The sequence below is a fragment of the Brachyhypopomus gauderio genome, chromosome 5, assembly GCF_052324685.1.
Source record: "Brachyhypopomus gauderio isolate BG-103 chromosome 5, BGAUD_0.2, whole genome shotgun sequence".
Lineage (NCBI taxonomy): Eukaryota > Metazoa > Chordata > Actinopteri > Gymnotiformes > Hypopomidae > Brachyhypopomus > Brachyhypopomus gauderio.
The window spans coordinates 21,385,458-21,407,759 of NC_135215.1; the positions used below are offsets into that span (position 1 = coordinate 21,385,458).

At 39.7% G+C, this 22,302-nt stretch overlaps 2 protein-coding genes across 3 annotated transcripts; one reads left to right on the forward strand and one right to left on the reverse strand.

The window, feature by feature from the left end:
- Nucleotides 1-407: 407 nt before the first annotated feature.
- Nucleotides 408-11,106, reverse strand: LOC143514807 (mitochondrial inner membrane protease ATP23 homolog). 2 transcript variants are annotated; one of them, XM_077006444.1, is made up of 6 exons: nt 10,804-11,106; nt 10,376-10,421; nt 10,197-10,278; nt 2,628-2,765; nt 2,434-2,517; nt 417-1,846 (listed from the first exon to the last, which is right to left on the reverse strand). In XM_077006444.1, exons 1-6 carry the CDS (start codon nt 10,952-10,954, stop codon nt 1,643-1,645), a joined length of 705 nt encoding a protein of 234 aa, XP_076862559.1. In that variant the 5' UTR covers nt 10,955-11,106; the 3' UTR covers nt 417-1,642. The 2 variants fall into 2 exon arrangements, with proteins under 2 accessions (XP_076862560.1, XP_076862559.1); XM_077006445.1 differs by lacking the exon at nt 10,804-11,106 and having other exon boundaries at nt 408-1,846; nt 10,190-10,278; nt 10,376-10,424.
- A 1-nt stretch (nt 11,107) lies between these two features.
- rpap3 (RNA polymerase II associated protein 3) lies at nt 11,108-18,728 on the forward strand. Its single transcript, XM_077006443.1, has 17 exons — nt 11,108-11,253; nt 11,952-12,131; nt 12,218-12,367; nt 12,489-12,590; nt 12,870-12,997; nt 13,137-13,258; nt 13,512-13,582; nt 13,697-13,834; nt 14,025-14,152; nt 14,475-14,596; nt 14,897-14,967; nt 15,108-15,206; nt 15,517-15,746; nt 16,280-16,490; nt 16,604-16,701; nt 17,487-17,587; nt 18,062-18,728. The coding sequence occupies exons 2-17, from the start codon at nt 11,979-11,981 to the stop codon at nt 18,145-18,147; spliced, it is 2,010 nt and encodes a 669-aa protein (XP_076862558.1). The 5' UTR covers nt 11,108-11,253; nt 11,952-11,978; the 3' UTR covers nt 18,148-18,728.
- Nucleotides 18,729-22,302: the final 3,574 nt, after the last annotated feature.

Below are 22,302 nucleotides of genomic sequence, written 5' to 3' on the forward strand. Positions count from 1 at the left end.
TTGGCTCCATAACAATTAAAGTTCAGACTCTTCTGAGCGCCTGGATATCACATATGTGCATGTATGTGAAAAATCCAGGGACTAGTACGCGCTCAAAAATGTGTGCAAATTTGCATATTATGCAAATTAGCTCGACATGTAAGGGGCGGAGCATATGGCTTCAATGGAACTTTTTTTAGATGAGCACATGCCTGATCAGATGAAGTTTACATTTTGTCTCTAGGACATACGGTTTAGGAGAAACACCAGTTTAAACTTTTTCATGCGTTTTTGTGCGCTATAGCGCCACCTAGGGTCGTATCGGGCTGGCGTGTTGCGCCTGAGTAGCGGAGAGGAGTACTACAAGTTGGCCAAAGGAGAAGTCTGTAGGTCTTACGGTTTAGGCTGCACGATGCGTTTTAAGGCAGAAAAAAAATAATAATAATAATAATAATAATAATAAAAATCGGAACAAAAACAATAGGGTTCCAGCACCGGTGGTGCTTGGACCCCTAATAATAATCGGAACAAATACAATAGGGTTCCAGCACCGCTGGTGCTTGGACCCCTAATAATAATAATAATAATAATAATAATAATAATAATAATCGGAACAAATACAATAGGGTTCCAGCACCACTGGTGCTTGGACCCCTAATAATAATAATCGGAACAAATACAATAGGGTTCCAGCACCACTGGTGCTTGGACCCCTAATGATAGGCCTATGTCTATTCGGGGTTTTATAAGGCGTTCCCGACGAAGAACTCAGCGAATAAACTGAGTTTCAATATCCACATGATCCTAGAGGAAAGGACACGTCATGATGACGTGTTTGTAACTCTGGGTCAGGTCCAAGTTAACCTGCCAGCGAGCAGGTTAGCTTCAGAGCATAAGTTGCTACAGTAACTGACTCCGGTTCTCTTTAAGCTCGGTTTCTGGAACGGAAAACCTCGAGTTTCCGTGAACTCTGAGTTAACTTACCCGGGTTTTCTCGCTTAACCCGCTTTGTGGAACACCCCCCTGATCTGCACAAGGACAAAAAGCCCAATGCGTTAAAAAGACCACATAGCAGGTGAGTTGTGCTTGCAACGTGAGACAAACAGAAGATGACTTCTGTAGGCTTATGTAGGTTACTTACTCCCATTTTCACTCTGAACAATTACCATAGCTACATAGGCATTTAAACTTAGCCTAGTAGAAAATGTTTTGATAGCAAAGGTTCTTGTGTTTGTTTTCAAAACAAAAACATTGTGAAAATCCCAAATACCTCTTTAAAACAAACTGCACACCATCTTTTGACCATCTGCTGCCTTCTTACCATAATATACTAAAATATACTAATTTGTGTCCCTGTAATTTCTAAAAACATGTCAGCGTGAAGAAATCATTATATTGATACCAAAATGTTTGTGATTATCTTTGTTTAATGACTCTTTTCCATGTTTTGAATGATCTGACCCTTAAAACCTTATGGCCTCTCATTAAATCCTTTTTTTCCGTTTTAAGTTATTCTTTTGTATGTGTAACAACAAATCATATAATGAATTAAATACACATTGATAACAAATATGAAGTGGGACTCCTCTATTGTGTCTTTGTGAAATGGTGTTCTGTCCCATCGCAGACACAAGGTCTCATGACAAAGCATCGAAGAACACTCCTACAGGTTTGCATAATATCGATCTCGGCTCTCAAAGTCCCTGTAGGCAAATCTGGCATCTTTCTTGCTGTGGGGGATGCGGCCAAAGGGTGTGTGGTCATGAAAGCAGCTGTCAAACACCTCGTCGAGGACTTTCTCCGCCTTCTCCCTGCTGATCTTGCGCACAGCGAGGATGGATCGTAGTGCGCACCTCCGCACACACTCCTGAACGGAGGATTAGAGACAGCGTCAGCAGCATGTAGTGCTTTAGGCCACAAATGTTAGGGCCACTTATTAGTCATGAACATACAGTGTACTCGCGTTTATTCTGTAATCTACTTCTGGTGTTATAAATGCATGCTGATAATCTGAACAATGTATGAAAGATGTGCAGGTATGCTGTGGCTTTTTAACAACACGTGTAAGTAGCATTTGTGTTCAATTGAGAGAGAAGAGCAATGTGAAGCATCTCACAGCAATCCTAGGAACATTCACTGTTCCCATTTAAGAGACATTCACTTCTAACAGGTAGAAACAGCAACACTACGTTGTTGTGTCAGTAACACTCCTTTTATTTGTCATGTTACTGCCCGTCATATTATTTGAATAGGCCTTTTCAAATTTCCACAACAACATAAAACATAACTATTAGGCCTGAACTGAAATGTAATGATGGTTTTCAAATATTATTTATTTATCTGTTCTAAAACCTCTGCAGGAATAAGATCCTTGTAAAGGTATAAACAGTTTTAATGCTTAGAACTTCTTATTCCAATTTGTTAAGTAAAGTACATAGAGTATTGATACTTCACCTGATGCTGCTGATTGAGGCCAAAATTTAACCTGGACAGTTCATTGGTGAAGGAGCACTCTCCACTGAGGTTGGCTGCCCGAATCTAAGGAAATCAAGAGTAATATTTGGATTACTGCAGTTTCTCTACCTTGTTGCCCAAAACAGATACAAGAAGCACTTAAAACACTCTGACATCATCAAGCTCCCCCTCACCTCTGAGCAGGCCAGGTGCTTGAAGTTATTGAACCAGTCCACATGTGCGCGGCAGTGGTCAAAGGCGTGGATGAGCTCATGTGTGACTACCCTGTTCATATGGGCCTGCTGGTGAATGTTGTTTTGACATAGCACAATCTGAAAAACATGTGCAGGTCAGCACAATTAAAAGTAAAATATATCCTAACATCAGACAATTACATTATATGCAGTAATAGTACAACTATAATAACTGTTTAAATGTTTGAATTCAGATCACATGAGGAGCAATAAGGGAAGCTGAGAATGAACAGCTCTTTACATAGTTGCTTGCCTTAATTTATGAAGCATTCACCTGAACTTCATTACAAAAGAAATATACATTACACATGCACCATTGGTCATTATTTGTAATGTTTTTGATGTTTTTGTCACATTTGGCACTATGTTGCCAAAAGTATTTGCTCCCCCATCCAAATGATCAGAATCGTGTTTCAATCACTTACAAAGCCATAGGGGAATAAAATTAAGCACATTGGCAGCAGACTTTTTTTTTTACAAACATTTGTGAAAGAATGGGTCGCTCTCAGGAGGTCAGTGAATTCCAGTGTGGAAGAGTGATAGGATGCCACCTGTGCAATAAATCCAGTCATGAAGTTTCCTTGCTCCTAAATATCTCACAGTCAACTGTCAATAACACAAAAAAAAATGGAAGTGTTTGGGAACAACAGCAAGTCAGCCACAAAGTGGTAGGCCACGTAAACTCACAGAGCCGGGTCAGTGGATGCTGAAGCGCATAGTGCCAAGAGGTCACCAACTTTAGGCAAAGTCAATCACTACAGACATCCAAACTTCATGTGGCCTTCAGATTAGCTCAAGAGCAGTGCCCAGAGTATGGTGTGATTTTTGTTTCAATAGTTCCACAAAAGCAAAAGTAAATCCAAGAGCAGAAAGTATATGTTATGAATGCAAAACAGAAAAATATATATCAAAAGTATATATTTTTTATATAATTGGTTATTTGAAACTTATTTTCGTTTGCATTTTGACAAGTTTTTGGTTCCATTGTTTTAGTTTTTTTGGATTTTCCCAGTAAGGTCTTTTGCTTCTGGAATCTCTCTTTGCTTCTGGTTCGTTTTTTGCTTCTGACTTTTGGAACACATTTCACGTGTGGGAGGGTCTTAGATGAAGGCGTTCCTCTGCAATCTCCATTGGTCACTGATTCCGGACTGACACAGAGCTCTGAGACCGCCTCTGGGACCAAGCCACGCCCACCCCACCAGCCTCCCAGCGTTTTCAAACATGGCGGAACGCGGTGGTTCTGTTTCACAGTAGCATGTAAACTAAGTTTTACCATAAAAGTTTATACAAAGGTTATAATTAATTGGTAAATGGTCTGTAGATATTGCAAATGTACACTGTATAATAACTACATTAAGCATGCTCACCAGCACGAGCTTTTTAAAATTTTAGTGAACTGGATGGAGAGAACATTGATGTGTGGAAGAAATATGAGTATTTGCAATATCTGGTATGGCGACGGACGGGGGGTGGGGGGCAGCTGGTGTACGAGAGGTGATGCCAAATATAGTAAAATCCATAATAGTAAAAAATACCAAAATTAAAGCCAAATACAAAAATTAAAGCAATACTGAAAAGTGGCCACCCTATATACAACCAGCTTTGTTCACTCACACTGTTTTTCAGTGTTCTGCAGGTACCACACACAAACACACATCACATGCATCTTGTGCTGTCCATATTTTATTAAGAAGTGAACAATATTCATTGAACCATTGAACATAGAGATACTAAACATAATACATGTCAGACATGACATTCAGACACTGTCCGACTCAGAGATAAAAACAAAAAGATTTTTACTTGGAGGGGTGCGAGTAAGAAGAGTAGTCCATTGAAACGCAGAGTGCGGATTAATTTCCTTCTCACTTTAGACCCGCGGGGACGCTAGCGAATGATCCAGGAGGAGCGAGTAACTAGTCGCTACTATTGTGAATGTAGCAAAACGGTGACAGAAGCTACAGCAGCGATTAAATTAAAAATAATTTAAAGGCTAGCTTTAAACACGCTCTTCCCTGTTGACTTCTCTCACGGTAATGTCGCGCTGAAAAATATTGACCTGTCTTGTCAATATATGGAGCCAGATCCGTACACGCGAGCCGCTTTCGCCATTCCAGATGGCTCAGTCAAAACCATTACATTACCAATAAATAACATCTGCGGCAAAAATGAGTGTAAAAAATACCAGGGTTCATCATTTAGAACTACAAAAAAATCTTGTTTCTTATTTTACTATCTACCTATTTTTCATAAGAGTTTGTTTTACCGCAAAATACTTCAAAAACGGCGAATTTCGCCGCAAGGTGACAGATTTTCATGCCTGCATCCAGTTCACTAAAATTTTAAAAAGCTCGCGCTGGTGAAGTGTGCTAAATATTAACTGCCATGCTTAATGTAGTTATTATACAGTGTACATTTGCAATATCTACAGACCATTTACCAATTAATTATAACCTTTGTATAAACTTTTATGGTAAAACTTAGTTTACATGCTACTGTGAAACAGAACCACCGCGTTCCGCCATGTTTGAAAACGCTGGGAGGCTGGTGGGGTGGGCGTGGCTTGGTCCCAGAGGCGGTCTCAGAGCTCTGTGTCAGTCCAGAGCCGTAGAAAGAGAGAGTTGCGACACTCCCATAGACTCCTATTGTAATTCAGGAATGCGGAAGTAAACGTGCCATGGGGAGACCAATAGTTCCAAACATGCTATAGTTCCAGCATTGAACTGCGTATATTTGAAGCATTTCCGCGGCTGTTTTTCTGGTAAGTTAATGAATTATTCATCGTTTCCTATATAATCCTCCATATATGTGATTAGTATTACTGTTATAGTTAAGTGGTCACTTGTTGTTAGTTTATTTCTGCATTTTAAATGCCGTTAGCTTAAATTACACTTCGCTAGCATTAGCTATGCTATTAAAAGCAGGAATCGCTTAGCGGTGCATTAGCCTCAGAGTATTCAGTCATTAGGATAATTGTTAAATTCAGTAATACCTATATAGATTTGATCATATTGTAATTAATGGTAACTATCTGAAGTAGAAAAGATGGTTGGATTGTAATGAAGTTACTCTTTGGTTGATTAATTAATTAGCTAGTGTTTCAGTGACAGGTGATAAAACCAGCTGCTTGTACATGGATGACCACTATTTATACAGGATGCAACAATCAACAGCTCTATATATAATCTCAACACAATTTAGTAACACTTTTTTTAATTTAATTACGTATGATGCTTAGGATTGTCATTACCATCATAACATTTAAAATATTTTTTTTAGGCCAGTGGTGTGATGACCAGACCAGTGGAGCAATGCAGTGATTACTGCAGTAGCTGGTGGAGTGGGGATGAGAAAAACAGATCCTCCATACCTACTGAAGTTTAAGTAACACTGGGTGGCAGGACATTTGTAGGAGTTAAAGACAGACCAAGCACATTCATGGTAACAATGAAAGTATTTGATGGGGGTATATTTACAGGTGTTACATGGCTTTGCTGGCTTTTCTTAGACATTTTCATCTGGCTTTTACTTCCAAAATGGCCTGTTTTGGACAGTGTGTGTTTCTTCCTCTCAGCCTGGATGTGCTTTGCTGCGATTCTCAACCTCAGCCTGATGTATCTGTTAGCTATTTTTTGTTTAACATCATGGCATGAGGGAAGCCTACTGTCTAAGACCCTAGCCTCTATCTCCATTAAATGTTTTGCATTAGGGAGTGCCATAAGTGAGGCACTGGTCCTAGTTCGAAACAATTGATCGATTTTCCGAACTAGATCAAAAGCCTCCTGTGATGGCCGACAAAGTGCACCTGACTTGAATTCCTTCCATTTTAGTAAAATACTGTGCTCTTCTTCAGGGCTCTCGTTTCTGTGCTTAATTGCAATTTGACATTCATTACAAATTTTGGAATATTTGATTACTTGATTCACAATGTACACTGTCAGATGATAGAGAGCACAGGTCTCCATTTTTGTGTAGTCAGGTGAGGGTGTAGTCACAGGGTTGTGCTCCAACAGGTCATCCACTCTGATGCCAGGACTGGGAAATTCCTCTTTAGCATCCAGGAAGTCTGCCAATAGGCTACTGTCATCCTCCTGATAGCTTCCTGATTTTAGTGTAATAAGAAACTGTCCAACTGATATTGATCTTAGTGCCTGGTGAAACTCTACAGGAGTTGGGACTGGATTCCTCTGTCTTATGCAGCTAAACAGATTTTCAAGACAGTCTTGTGTAAACCTGCTTGTCAACACAAATAAGTGTCCCTGGGCCAGCATGTCTTCTTGGATTGACAATATTGTGGATGTTGCCATAATGATTCCTGTTTGCACAGGTTTCCAGCTACCCTGTCGACCAATCTTCAGACCATGAAACAACTGGATCATTTGCTGAAGGAACATGATTGATTTATGATATTGATCGTTATTATGCCTGCTCAGTGCCATTACTGGGTGGCGAGAAGACATGATGTCAAACCAGTGGTTCACCTGCTCCAGGAACCATGCTGTTGTCAGGTAAGAGTCAGGTCGTTGTTCTTGCTCCACCATGTATTTCAGCCCGGCAATTGTTGCTTTGCTAAAGACATTTAATGCAGGGCCTACCTTCATCTTGTCAAAATGACTGGGGTGAAGGGTTTTATGTGATCTTTTTTAGTGTCATCCCCTCTTGAAAAGCCACCAAATCTTGCAACGGGCCAATCAAAGCTTCACAGGAAGAGAGCTTCTCCCTCTCCACTATATCTGGAGGAATTGTAAACGTCTGTCCATGGACAAGGGCACTTCTCAAGTTCTTAACTAGATGTGGGACATCTGGCATAAAGTATAGCCTTCTGTCTGGTTTTGCTGGATGTGGAATAGATGTTTTATTATGGTCCACTCCGAAAGCCTTCCACATTGCCCGATTAGGGCTGCCCATGTCAGTGGTGATATTAATAACATGTAGCCCTATGGAGTCTGCTCTGTGAATAATGTCTAAAATGAGTGGTTTATAAACTGCCCCATCAGTGGAGTTACCACTGTAGTGGTAAGCCACTACTTGTTTCCAGCGTGTTGTGCTCCCTGTCAACATAAAAACACATGCATGCGTTGCTTCTCCTGTGTGGCCAGGTAAAGTCACATCCCCATAAAGCTTTCCTGTTCCCAGGTGCAGTTCCACGCTTGGTGTGATTGACATCTCATCAAGAGTCAGCACACATTCCTTCTCCATCTCATTTAGGCTATCTACCTTCAGCTTAAGCATGTCAAACACTTCCCCCAATATTCCTGTATCTGTAGAAGTATCTGTAGAAGTATATCTGTAGAAGTTCTGTAGAAGTTTGATGTGAAACGAAAATGTTAGGGATGAATTAATTTATGTATTTAATAATGTTATTTTAGTGTTGTAATGTGGCTAATGAATTAATTTATGTATTTAATGAGGTTTTTTTTGTGTTGTAATGTGGCTAATGAATTAATTTATGTATTTAATGATGTTATTTTAGTGTTGTAGTGTAGACTACAGAATAAATCTATGTATTAAATGTTAAATGTGTTTTTAGTGTTGTTTTGTGGACTAAATAAATCTATGCCTGAACCTTTTAATAGTGCAGGCTGCTTCAACAGGCTATTTGTAACTCTAGTTTTGTTCAAAGATACTATAAAAATTATATCAATAAATATTTATTGAAAGTTGATATAAATATTGATATAAAGCAGATTAAGTGTTATATCGCCGGTGGATGGCGCCAGAGCTAGCGAGCTAGTAACGTATTGAATCACATCTGTGGATCTGAGGTAAATAAACTGGATATTTTTTTTCGTCGTGAGATATCGGAAGTGTGGCGTGAGAGCGTGTGAAAACGGTCAAATGCGTGTTGGCAACCCTGTATGTTGTAATATTTACCAGGAATACGGTAACCGCAGATGTCTTTCCCGTTTAAAACCGTTCAGTGTTCGTGTTTGATTGGAACTATACGGTCCTCCATGAACCACGTGACCTCTGAGCGGCGAGATCACAGAGTGTCGCAACTCTCTCTTTCTACGGCTCTGTGTCAGTCCGGAATCAGTGACCAATGGAGATTGCAGAGGAACGCCTTCATCTAAGACCCTCCCACACGTGAAATGTGTTCCAAAAGTCAGAAGCAAAAAACGAACCAGAAGCAAAGAGAGATTCCAGAAGCAAAAGACCTTACTGGGAAAATCCAAAAAAACTAAAACAATGGAACCAAAAACTTGTCAAAATGCAAACGAAAATAAGTTTCAAATAACCAATTATATAAAAAATATATACTTTTGATATATATTTTTCTGTTTTGCATTCATAACATATACTTTCTGTTCTTGGATTTACTTTTGCTTTTGTGGAACTATTGAAACAAAAATCACACCATACCAGAGAGCTTCATGGTTTCCGTGGTTGAGCAGCTGCATCCAAGCCATTTGTCACCAAGTGCAATGCAAAGCGTTGCATGCAGCGGTGTAAAATACGCCGCCACTGGATCCTAGAGCAGTGCAGACGCATTCTCTGGAGTGATGAATCACATTTCTCCATCTGGCAATCCGATACACGAGTCTGGGTTTGGCGGTTGCCAGGAGAACGGTCCTTGTCTGACTGCATTGTACCAAGTGTAAAGTTTGGTGGAGGGAGGATTATGGTGTGGGGTTGTTTTTCAGGAACTGGCCTCTTAGTTCCAGTGAAAGGAACTCTGCATGCTTCAGCATACCAAGACATTTTGGACAATTCCATGCTCCCAACAGTGTACAAAGCAAGGTCCATGAAGTCATGGATGGCAGAGTCTGGTGTGGATTAACTTGACCGGCCTGCACAGAGACTTAACCTCAAACCGATAAACACCTTTGGGATGACTTAGAGCGAAGACTGAGAGCCAGGTCGTCTTGTCCAACATCAGTATGTGACCTCAAAAATACACTTCTGGAAGAATGGTCAAAATCACCATAAACACACTCATAAACCTTGTGGACAACCTTCCCAGAAGAGTTGAAGCTGTTCTAGTTGCAAAGGGTGGACCAACGTCATATTGAACCCTATGGATTAGGAATGGGATGTCACTTAAGCTCACATGTGAGTCAAGGATGGTGAGCGAAAACGTTTGGCAATATAGTGTATTTCTCATGTTTGCCCTCTAGTTTTACCGGTTTGTCTTCTTGTTCGTTATTTTCCTATGTATGCCCTCTACTTTTAGCCGATTTGTTGTTTTACGTTTTCTCTGCTCCAATTCCTGTGGTTTTGCTTCTTTGTCGCAGTTATTTTTAAATATTCTAATTCTAAAATTCATGTTGTACTTTCTTTTCTTATTTGATTTTTGCCTTGTGCATGTTCCTTGTTTCTGTTCATGTAGTGCCATGTAGTTCCCATAAAACCAGTCCTCGTCTGTATGTTGGAAATTTTACCCCAGCCCAGGCAGGCAAATTTGTTTTGGTAGCCTACTGGTAAAGGGCCACCGTAGAAAATATACAGTCACCATATTTAAATACCACAGTATACTGAAATATCATCATACCCAACCCTACCTCTTACTTGAGATGTTGTAGCATCAAAGCCACCACTAACAGTTCCATCACAGTCTTCGCAGGAGAAATGTCTGTCTTTGTAGACTGTGCTAAGAAAACACAGTTCAAACCAGAATCAGTGTCAGAATCGTTTACCCCACTACATTCAGGAGGCAATACCATAATGACTACAATAATGGTACATACCAGCCCGAGTTCTTCATGGCTCCAAGCAGTAGTTTTGCATATGGACCTGAAGGAAAAGAAGGTAATAGAATAGACTTATGTAGGTCCTTTTTGCTAAAAGGATTTGTATTTGTGAGCAGCTTCTTATTATTTTGTTAAAAATATGGAAGCCATTTTGAAATGTAATCGTTCTTCATAGAGAACGATATAGATGTTGATATCCTAAATGCTATCATAAACACCCCCCATGTCCTACATGCAGTCTGTTTTTGACACTCTTATTAGCTTCGACGTGAATCTCAAGTCTTCGCAGGAGTGAACATTGATGAGCCTGAATAATGAATAATGGCTCTATCAAATGTCGCGGTCTGGTTAGCTAGCTAACACGGTAACTAATACAAACATAATAAGAATACACCGTTCGCCTGTTAGCTAGTAAACGTGCTTACTTGTCTCCACTGCAAACTGCAGCATGGCCTGACATTTGTGATTGAACGTAAATAGACTTTCTACAATGGACCCTTTCTTGTATTTGCTTTTCTTTCTTCCCGGGAATAAGTTGTAGCCATAATCCTCTTCTTGTTGCTTCGTTTGATCCATCGGTCTATTTTACGTTCACCAAATCCGTGGTTTATCGGTTCTGAGCCTGAAGACAGGTCATTTTCAGTTCAGGTAGTCACGTCAAGAGGTGAAAGGTGAAACGGGATTCAGCGCTAGAAGCCAAAGATCTTTGAAGGAAGAGGTTAAAGTTTTCGGCGTGTCCAAAGAGTTAGCGAGCTAGGTGTGAGCTCTCTTGGCTTAGTTACGATCTTTGTTTAAACGCAAAGGCTGCTGGGAATTGGCTGTCATGGCGCTGATTCCAAACAACATGACAATTATTGAGCTTTGCTGACTTACATGTAAGTTACGTTTCTGTATATGGAGTGATGTCCATGTGGATGTTGGTTCTTTTGTCACTTGACATACGTTAGCTGTCTAGTTAGTTAGTTAGCGAGCTAGTATGTTCATAACGTCGCCACATTATTTTGTTGATCTATTAAACTACTTCAGTGCGTGTAGGAGTTAGCTAACCTAGCTAGCTCGCTAGTCTCAAGTGTTCAGTTTAAACTTAGTCACGGTGTGTTAGCCACGTATCTGTGCCCTTCGACCTACAGGGTAGTTATGTTAAGTTAGTAACTGTGTAGACAACTGTTATGAGACAGAAGTAATTGTTGGTTTCAGTCTTCTTTGTCTCGTTTTTTTGGAATTCACTATAAATTCTTAACACCATAAACTGTAAAAAGGGTAAAAGCTGTAACACCAATAGTGAAACCATGGTTCAGTACATCTTGACTTACATTACTCTGATTAGTATTTTCCTCATTGCAAAAGTCTGACGTGAAACATTTCAGCTCTGGACAATACATTTCACCTGTAGTCCTTCACTGTGGTTAATAATGATACAGTTCTTGAAGTGTAGGCTAGGCGTTTGTTTTCAGCTCACTCAAACTCAAGCAAGTGTAACTAAATTCTAAACATTATTATTGTGTATTTTGTCAATTGTTTTGCTGTTCGGTGTGGGCTACTATGGCAAATTTGTTTGATTTTAATTTGCTAGATTTCTGGTTAAGAGAAACGTGACATCATGTCAGGGTGCAGTAAAGCCATCGAGCTGCAAATGCAAATGCGTCAGAACGCAGAGGATATTCAGACCTTCATGAAGGAGCTTGACAGCTGGGAGGCAGACATAAAGAAGAAAGATGAGGCACTCCGTTCAGGAAACCAAGAGGACCCTCAGGTGCGTTCTTTGCCTTCATGACCCTTTGGCTGCTCCTCACCAACAACGCGTTGAGCAATGAACATGAGCATTTCTCATTATCACAGGTAAACCTACCACCTGTGAGAAACAAGGATTACAAAAAGAAGAAGAGGGTCAAAAGCAAAGGCCCTGCTCAGAATTGCCTGCAAGAGGAACAGAAGCCAGAACAGAGAATCAGATCTTACGACTACCAGTCCTGGGACAAATTTGATGTGGTAATGTCCCTTCTATTTTAGTCTCTTTGGTCTTCCATCTAACTAAGAACATGGAGTTGGTGCCAGAAGTGCAAAGTTTCCATTCTCATTGAGAATGAATGGTGCCTTTGTTACGATACAGAACAAGGCCCTTGAGACACTGGACAAGGAAGAGAGCCCAGCTGAGTCGGACCTGGAGGAGGTGCAGATGAACAGAGACCTAGCTATGAAGGAGAAGGAGAACGTAAGAACACAATTGGGGATTTTGGATGAGCAGATTTGCAGCACTGGCCCTAAAGGGTGGGAGGTGGGAGGTGGGTGCATGTGAGCGAGCATGTGTGTGTGTCTAGTGAAATGTACACATGGAGCTCTGAAAAAGCTCAGTTAATAACACTGAGGAGAGGGGGAGGAGAACTATTTTCTGTTCAACCTGACATGGAGCCACTTTAAAATCAGGTTTCACACAAAGAGCAGTTTGCATGTTGATTGTTAAAAACCGTGTTTAATATAAATCGTATCTCAGGGCAACAAGTTCTTCAAGGAGGGAAAGTATGATGAAGCTGTTGAGTGCTATTCCAGAGGGATGAGTGCTGACCCGTACAACCCTGTCCTACCAACCAACCGAGCAACGTGCTTCTTCAGACTTAAGAAGTAACAGAGCCATGTTCACACTCCACTATATTTTTCATGTTATGGTCCTTTATTTGCTATGACATGGTCAATGCTTCTCCCTGTACATTCGAGTTACCCATTGGTGGAATTTGCAGCTATGTTGGTGTTTATTTTGTAGGTATGCGGTTGCGGAGTCTGACTGTAACTTGGCCATAGCACTGGACAGCAAGTATATGAAAGCCTATGTGCGAAGAGGGGCTGCTCGTTTTGCTCTTCAGAACCTTCAAGATGCTCTAGAAGGTGAGGGCTTCTAGCCTCAGTTTTCTGTATGGGATCCTCGAGATAATGCCGCATTGCTCTCATGTGTACTGAATATGGAGCACTGAACACAGCAGTGGAGCCCTGAACGGAGTCTTCCTTTGCATGTTGCATTAAATTGTTTGTTAAAATATTGAAGCACATCAGAAAAAAACCCGATTATTATTTTATTGTCTCTTATTTTTTTATTATTATTAACTGAGCCATTCCATTCTATTCATCCCATTTCTACAAGATTATGAAATGGTTCTGAAGTTGGACCCTGAAAATCTAGACGCCCAGAATGAGATAAAGAAACTGAATCAGGTTGGTGCGCTCCCATTCCCCCCCACCCCACCCCACAGTCACTGCTTCTTGTGCCTGTAGCCAGGAGCTAGTATCTTGCTGAGTTGATACGCGGGCCTGCATTATCCGTCCTAGGCCATAGCATCCCAAAGGGAGAAAGAGGAAGAGGTGAAGAAGGATCCCCCGGAAGTGCCACTTGCAGTGACCTCCGAACCGAAGCAGGTGGAAGAGGAGCAACAACGCAGGCAGGAGGCAGTGGTGCAGAAAGACCGGGTGAGCCAAGCCAAGAAAACCTCACGTGCCTGATCATGAGCTCAGGATGGCATTGGTACTGCAACATCACAATGAGGTGTCATTGACCTTACAAGGCCATGCTCGCAACAACCTATAATAACACTCCTTGTTGGCACACTTGGAGGTTGTCCCAGCCAAACACGTGTTTTGCTGTTGGCTGCTCTCGTAGGGTAATGCATATTTTAAAGAGGGGAAGTACGAGGCCGCCATGGAGTGCTACAGTAAAGGGATGGAGGCAGATGCCTCCAACGCTCTGCTCGCTGCCAACAGAGCCATGGCTTACCTCAAGCTTGAAAGGTGTGGACATCTAAACATCTAAAATGGTTCAGATTCACACAGAACTGTTTACCTTTCACGTTCAAGTGTTTTAAATATGGATAATAATATCTGTATTTACACAAAGTTAGAGGGGTAAAGTTATGGGGTTAGGATGTAACATTTTCATTTGTTTGACCATAATGTGCATTTGCACATTGTTTCGATTTTTTATTCCACTATCATGTGTTTAGCTTTGTCCAAGGGTGGAATAGTTTTCTAAACTGTATATTGGCCCAAACCATTGTGCACCCCGTTCTTGTGTTGTGTTCGCAGCCTGAGTGTCTCCTCTATTTGTGGGCAGGTATTCCGAGGCTGAGGAGGACTGTGGCAGGGCCATCGCTCTAGACGGCACTTACACGAAAGCTTTCGCCAGGCGCGCCACTGCCAGAGCTGCCCTGGGGAGACTCGCTGAAGCCAGAGAAGGTTCATGCTCCACCTGGCCATGTGACACGCACAGCCCGCCTATGTGTTGTGTGCCGTCATGATTATAGCCAGTAACTGAGCAGATTTTTACAGCTGAATGCTTTAAAATGCTTTGCGTCTCTGTTAGTGGGATGGAAGTTGAAGGGTTTATTCCAACATGGTCAGCGTATAAGCTTTAAATAGCAGTCCAACCTGACAACAATGTGCTTGTTTTAAGAAGAATTGTCTTAAAGTGTTGATTGAACAGATGCTCCTAATACACTTTATTACAACCTTTTACTTTTTATTGTTCATATAAAGATTTTAAACAGGTGCTGAAACTTGAACCTGGAAACAAGCAGGCAGTGTCTGAGCTTAAGAAACTAGACATGGTAACATCTTGATTTTCTATGGTATTCACCCACAATTTGAATTTTAGGACTGTAATACTGAAAAAAATGTTTATTTAAGCAAACATAATGTAAATGACAAGGCATCTCTGCACATCAATCTTAATCTGCATATTAATAAGGAGATTAATAAGGATACAGCTGGTGGACAACAGCGATCAGATGCCACTCCAAGAAGAACAGTTCAGCCAATCAACAAACCAGAACATCTGAGATCCACCGTGAGTCAGTCTCAAACCATCACAGACCCTTAATTCAGCAGCTTTAAAAATGTTTAAGTCCTGCGGGTTATATTATAAACCTGATGATGTAGCTGATATCTTTCCACCCAAACCTTCAACATATTTTGCGTGCTGTGAAATTCTTTCATGTACATTCAGAGGGCTGTGTGTGACCAAGCCTTTGACTTCATAGAGGACATATAAGTGGCACGTGTTGATGATGTTTTAGTGATGTAAATAACTAAACCTATAGTGACCTTATGGTACTTTGCATGTGTGAATCTGTCCTGTTTCTGTTCTGGTACTATAGAAACCGATGAAAAGAATAGAAATTGAGGAAGTTGGTGAATTGCTCACACCCTTGGCGGTCCCTCAGAGAACCACACACCCCGCCAGCTCGTCGATGCCTGAGCTGGTGGCCAGAGTACCAGGCCTTTACTCGGAGGAGCAGGGGCAGGCCTCTCCACTCACATCTTCTCCCTCCGCCAAGATCCAGAAAATGGAGCAGCTCTCAGACTTTCAGTCGTTGCACCCTGTCGAGTATGGGCCTCTTTCAGTTTCATCCCTCTCTATGTCTGATAGTCTGTTATGTCAGCCTCAACTGTAAATCCTTTCATTTTATTACAAGTATTGCAGGGTTTTATGTTTGGCAGGGTTACTATTGATCATGGAATTACTGGAATGTGGAATTTTAGTCACTTCCTCAATATCAGGGAATTTTGTTTGTTGCATCTTTAAATTTTTATTGCAATTTATCAATGTTTTTTCAAATTATTCAGTCAAATTCATTAAATTAAATGTTTATCAAAACATTTCTGAGTGATTGTACAGAGTACAGAGTGTACACCGTACAGTGATTTTTCGAAGCCATTTTAACAAAGGTTGCCTGTTTTTCCATCTGTGATGTTGTAAATTTGACAGAGGGAGCCCTGATTTCACGTTAAGGCCTTGGATTCGTTGCACCAGTGGGCTTTTAAATAAATCCGTTGTTATGTGTACTATCAGACTGCTTATATCATATATCAACATGTATATACTGATCTCATACTGTTTAACTGATTGCTGCATTACAGAGGCCCAAATAGGAATTCTGGTGGAAAATCGGAATTACAGAAAGAGGATAAATTTGCTGGTTGCATGGAGCAAACTTCACCTTCATCATCCTCGTCTTCCTCTTCAGTCCATCCCGAAGTGATCCCTCCTCTTCCCACGAACAGCTTTCAGCTAGAGGCAGATTTGAGGAGGATCAGTGATCAGCCTGAAGCCAGTTATAAATACCTGAAGGTGATGCAGCTTCTCAGCATTTCTGAGTCTTGTTGCTGATTTGTTTCAAAACAATGAAAACATACTGCTGTCCCGGGTCAAATACAATCATATGTTTCCATGTTTTATTCCAGCAAATTCAGCCGGATGCTTATCAGAAGATTTTCCAGAACTCTCTGGAGCCGGACATTCTTAATAAGATTTTGAAAGTGCTTCAGAGCTTTTACATCAAGTAAGAATTGATCCGTACCAGATATAGATTCCTTGTTGCAAAAAAAAAAAAAAATGCACATACTCTATAACTGTCTCTAATATACCTAGCCTATAACTGTCCCTAATACACATACTCTATAACTGCCCATAATATACCTAGTCTACAACTGTCCATAATATACCTAGTCTATAACTGTCCCTAATACACATACTCTATAACTGTCCCTAATACACATACACTATAGCTGTCTAATATACCTAGTCTATAACTGTCCCTAATACACATTCTCTATAACTGTCACTAATACACCTACTTTGTAACTGTCCCTAATACACATTCTCTATAACTGTCCCTAATACACATATTCTCTATAACTGTCCCTAATACACATACTTTGTAACTGTCCCTAATACACATACTCTATAGCTGTCTAATATACCTAGTCTATAACTGTCCCTAATACACAGTTCTCTATAACTGTCCCTAATACACATACTCTATAGCTGTCTAATATACCTAGTCTATAACTGTCCCTAATACACAATTCTCTATAACTGTCCCTAATACACATACTCTATAGCTGTCTAATATACCTAGTCTATAACTGTCCCTAATACACATTCTCTATAACTGTCCCTAATACACATACTCTATAGCTGTCTAATATACAGCTAAAAAAAACCTAATAAACTAGCATTTTTGTATATGTAATTTTTATAGTATTTTATTGAGTTGTATTTTAAATTCTCAGTGTGAGTACTGTCTAATATCTGTCTCTAACTTTTTAATCTCTTGATTTTCAGGAATGAGGAGCCATCAGTCATTTTGGCAATCCTGAAAAGCTTGTCGTATGTGAAAAGATTTGACATGGCGGTCATGTTTATGTCATCTGCTGAAAAGAAAGGTATTCTAATTCTTTTTCTTTATAATATCTTAAGATTAGCATTCACCCTCATTTGGCCCCCCTGGCCTGTTCTTAACCTGTAGGTTAAGCTTATCTCACATAAACTGTGTGTGTAGTTTGCTACATGAGAAGTTTGGTGAGCTCAGCATAACTTACCTACATGTTGCAAGTGTACAGTTGTTAAAACAGGTCGACCTACACATATCCCCACTGTCTTTTTACTAGCCAGTATGCCAATCATTTTAAATCTCCATCTTAGGGTTTTTAGTGCATTTATATTCCCAGTATACTTTATTGACATTGATATATAACATCAGTTATTATCAGTTGCCAATATTTTGTGCACCTCTAGTGCTATGTGTTCTATTTCAGCAGCTTTTGTATTATATTGCTGTCATTTATAATGTGTTTCAGTCAAGGCAAATTGAGTCTTTTAACTTTTCAGTAAAATGACTCCTCCTTTTCTCCCCTCAGTGTTACAGGAGTTATTTGAGTGTGTTTCACACACTGCACTGGACGATGACTCTGTCCATGCTCTAAAGAAGAAATATGGAGTATAACCTCGGCCTTCGGGAGAGGGAGAACTAGGTTTGCCTAGTTCAGTGGACAAGGTTCAAAAACTTGAAACTAAAGATAGCAAGAACATGATCCAGTACAGCAGCAAAAAGATGCAAATGAAAAAGGTTCTTCCATTTTTTTTTTAGTTGGTGAAATTAAAGTTAACTTAACCTTCCTTCCTTGAATGTGAATGTTCCATGAATGTGTTGGGAACAGTATTTTGCTTGTGTTAAACCAAAATTTATCCTATACTTCCTGAACAAAATGGGCAGGTGGAAAACATGAATTTCAGAGGTCTCACAAACAGGTATCTAGGATAACGGAGTTTGCTTTAGAGAAGGAAAAGGTTCCAATGTGGTAAAGGACAGTAGGTGGTAAAGTGTGCTTTGCTGTTAGTAACCTTTAGCTTCAGCAGTGGTCTTGGCTCACACTCTTTTCTCACTCTCTCTTCTGTAATTCATTGTTTATTTCAAGTCCACACCATAGATTTTATACCTACGTTTGTTTTTTCAGTCTGTTGATTATAGCATTTCTTTAAAAAATGGATGGATTTGAAAAACGTGCTAATAAACTAATTATGCTATGTTATACTTAATGAAATAATTATAATATACCAGTTGAAAAATGCTGCACCTAAAAACAAAGAAGTGACATTATTGTTAAGCCAGCTGTTAAGGACAGTTGTTGTATGGACCTTTACAAAAAGGAAGCAGTCACACAGCATCCTGGTTCCATATTTTATAGGTAGATCAGTTCTGCCATCACTCCTCAGTTAATCTTACATACAGTCCACTCTTAATCATGCCATTTCAATAGGACACCCCTGATTCTGCATGGAATCTTATTGTAGATAATCATTGCTTTATCCCTTTCTGTCCTGGGTGTTCTATTGTATCTGGTTGCTCCTGCCCAACAGAAATGATTTGCCAGTTTGTTGATGACATTTTTATAACAAATGATTCAGTCCTAACCTACATATTCAGTCCTTACCAACATAGAACGCCTGAACAAACAAATGCTACCTGCCAACACCCTACTTTTTTCAGTAGACATTAAAGGTTCATAAACGCTTATGTCTAATGAAAATGGTTTGAGAGCTTTAAAGAGTTTTCATGATGAAAAAAAAGCAAACCCTTCCACAGATTATCCAAACTTGTGTTAACAAGCTTGTGAACAAATGTGAATTCTTTCATAACTAGAAGTCATAGATGATGCCTGTATAGATAATGGATGTAATGAATTCCTTTAGTTCTCACTTATCAACCTACAAATAATGAACAACGGTGGCTTATGTACGTCATCGAGAGTGACATAAATTACCATTCAGATATTATCAGGTACTGTAGACTGCAACTGCACTAAATGTGCAACATGTACATAATTTAACACAGCAACTATAACTGGCAGAAAATGATCAACTGTTCTCACCCATTTCTCCTCACGTATTCAAGAGATGTCTATTGTATTTCTTACAAGAGACATCGGCAGCTTTACCTTGGAGAAATTAAGAGAAAGCTTGCTAATTGTTCCGTTGAACACCTGTGAACTATCATATTGAAAGATTTGTTATTTTTAGTGACAGCATTTTAGTGCTGACTTGAAGAAAAATCATTGATTACACTCTCGTAAGTTAGAAACCTATTGAGTGTTCTTATTGAACGTCTAGTGGTAAGCACTTTGGTTTGGTTGTAAGAGCAAATTATTTGACAAAATATATTTGACGAAGTGTCTTGATTCTGCAGCATGTAATATTTCCTGATGTTCTAGCACTGTTTTGCAAAGTTTTTAGTCACATGGCTCAAGTCAGGTTTATGCTTGAGAAGTCAATGGTGCTATGTGCCTCCACTAAAGTCACACTCGAGGTGTATCTCAGTTCAGGGGCTGCAGCCCACGAAGTGCGCATTTGTAGGCCGGTTACGTCACTGCGCCGCGCCGAGGCTGTCCCAATTCGTGGGCTCCTTCTTATTAAATATGGACATTTATACTGCAGTGAGATGCTAAATAACATGCCAGTTATTAATGATATTGCAGGTAAACATGTGCTTTGAGTATTTACTAAAGAGTAATGTTTATAAAAATACATTGAATTTTGTTATGAAGTTATACTTCCCGCCAAACATGTGAATACATGTTCAACGCATTTTCTTTTAGGCATTTGTGGGTGATGTGATATTTGTCGGACAGCTCGCTAACACGTATGTAACGGGGCAGAGCGTGGTCACGCAAACATACGTCTTGCGAAGACTAGACTGTCTCATTTAACAGCCGTGAGATGCAGCCTACCCGGCCTTCGAAGTGTGTGGCCACCGTGGGCTGCGGTCTACGTAGGCTGCAGCCCCTGAATTGAGATTCAGCCTCAGTCTCTCTAACAGGTGCTGGCACAACGGACTCCACAAGAGTGCATGAGGGAGATGCTGATGGTGTCTGATTTCTTTTGGCGTACAATTGTATTCAAATAAAGTAATAATAAAAAAGAAACACATACTGTCAAAGCTTTAGATAACACTTGTTTATCCTGTATCTGTTTTAGCAATCAGATATGAATTCAAGCATAAACATATCCAAGAAGCAGAAGTGGTTTGAATAATTGGATAGAGTTGAAAGAAAACTACAATCCAAATACTAATTGAAAAAACTCTACATAGAAGTTGACCCAAATTGTATTTTTTATTACACATGGAACAAGAGCAATTAATAAATAAATGATAACAGACAAAAACAGACAAACTTACACTTCACTGTATTTTATTTGTATATTTAAGTCATTCTCCATATACTCTAGTGAAATTCTTCAGAATTAACCTTTTGCTGTTGTTCCAGCAAACAGACTCCTAATGGGTTTATCATTTGAAAAATACAGTCTATGGGTGTACACAACATTGGAACCTTTTATAAAAAGCACACGTCTAAGATCTATGGTGGCGAGTGAAGTTCAATTATAATCTACTAGCATTACCAAAGCCACTTTTCACATATGCCATTTATTAATAATTAGTGGTGGGGCGTTAACGGCGTTCGTTAATTTGATACTCTTATCGGGCGATATAAAAATTATCGCCGTTAATCTATTCTTAAAGTTGGGTTGGGAACTGGTATGGCGTTTTGTAATTGTAATATCTTAATGACAACCTGACTTATTTAATTTTTAATAAAATAAAATATAAAATAGACAATTATTGCCTAAATATATCTTATTATGTAGCTAGGACAAACCTAGAGTGCTCAGTGAAATAAGTTATAATCACAGTACCCGAACCCACCCCGATTAACAGGGGAGTACTGTGATTATAACTTATTTCACTGAGCACTCTAGGTTTGTCCTAGAGTATTTTATATTTTATTTAATTAAAAATTAAATTAGCTCGGCTGTATTCCTAACCAAATTGCACAGTAGGGGCGAGAACGAGTTTTCAAACCTGTGAATTACAAATCGTTCGTGTGTTTACATGGATGCAGCCACGAAGTCGCCAGGTTTACGTTCCTAAAAATGAATTTTCCATTAAGCAAAGTGTTACCGGAGCGGAGCTCGGAGCGGTCGTTTTCTGCATGGTCCTAGCGCTAGATTCGTCGCTATTTAAATATTTCTTTTTAACCGTTAAAACTGCAGAGGACCAAAACCGGCTTTTGAAAAAGTCCCCCCCAAATTATATCCGTGAGATTAAATGTACTAAATGTTGGCTTACATTTCAAATATCATGTTTGTTTGAATAAACATGTTATCAACCCCTTTTAATGTTCAGTATGTAGGCTTACAAATTCATGTTTAACTGAATAAACCATTGAACACGAGTAGCCTACATTTTATTGAGCTTTTTTTTTTTCTTCAAATATCAAAGTAGAAGCTTTTCAAGCAGTCATTGATGCATTTTGGAAACAGGAGATGAGCCCCTGGTGTAATGCACCCTCTGTATTAAGAAACCCTATCTCAAAAACTGACTTTTAGTCATTACTTGGGTAGCACGCATATGAGCCATTTTAATCTAGATTAATCTAGATTAATTTCAAGATTTCAGTGAGATTAATCTAGATTTAAAAAAAATCTATGCCCACCCCTATTAATAATACATTATCAGGGTTGCCAACTCTCACGCATTGAGCGTGAGACACACGCATTTGACCGTTTTCACACGCTCTCACGCCACACTTCCGATATCTCA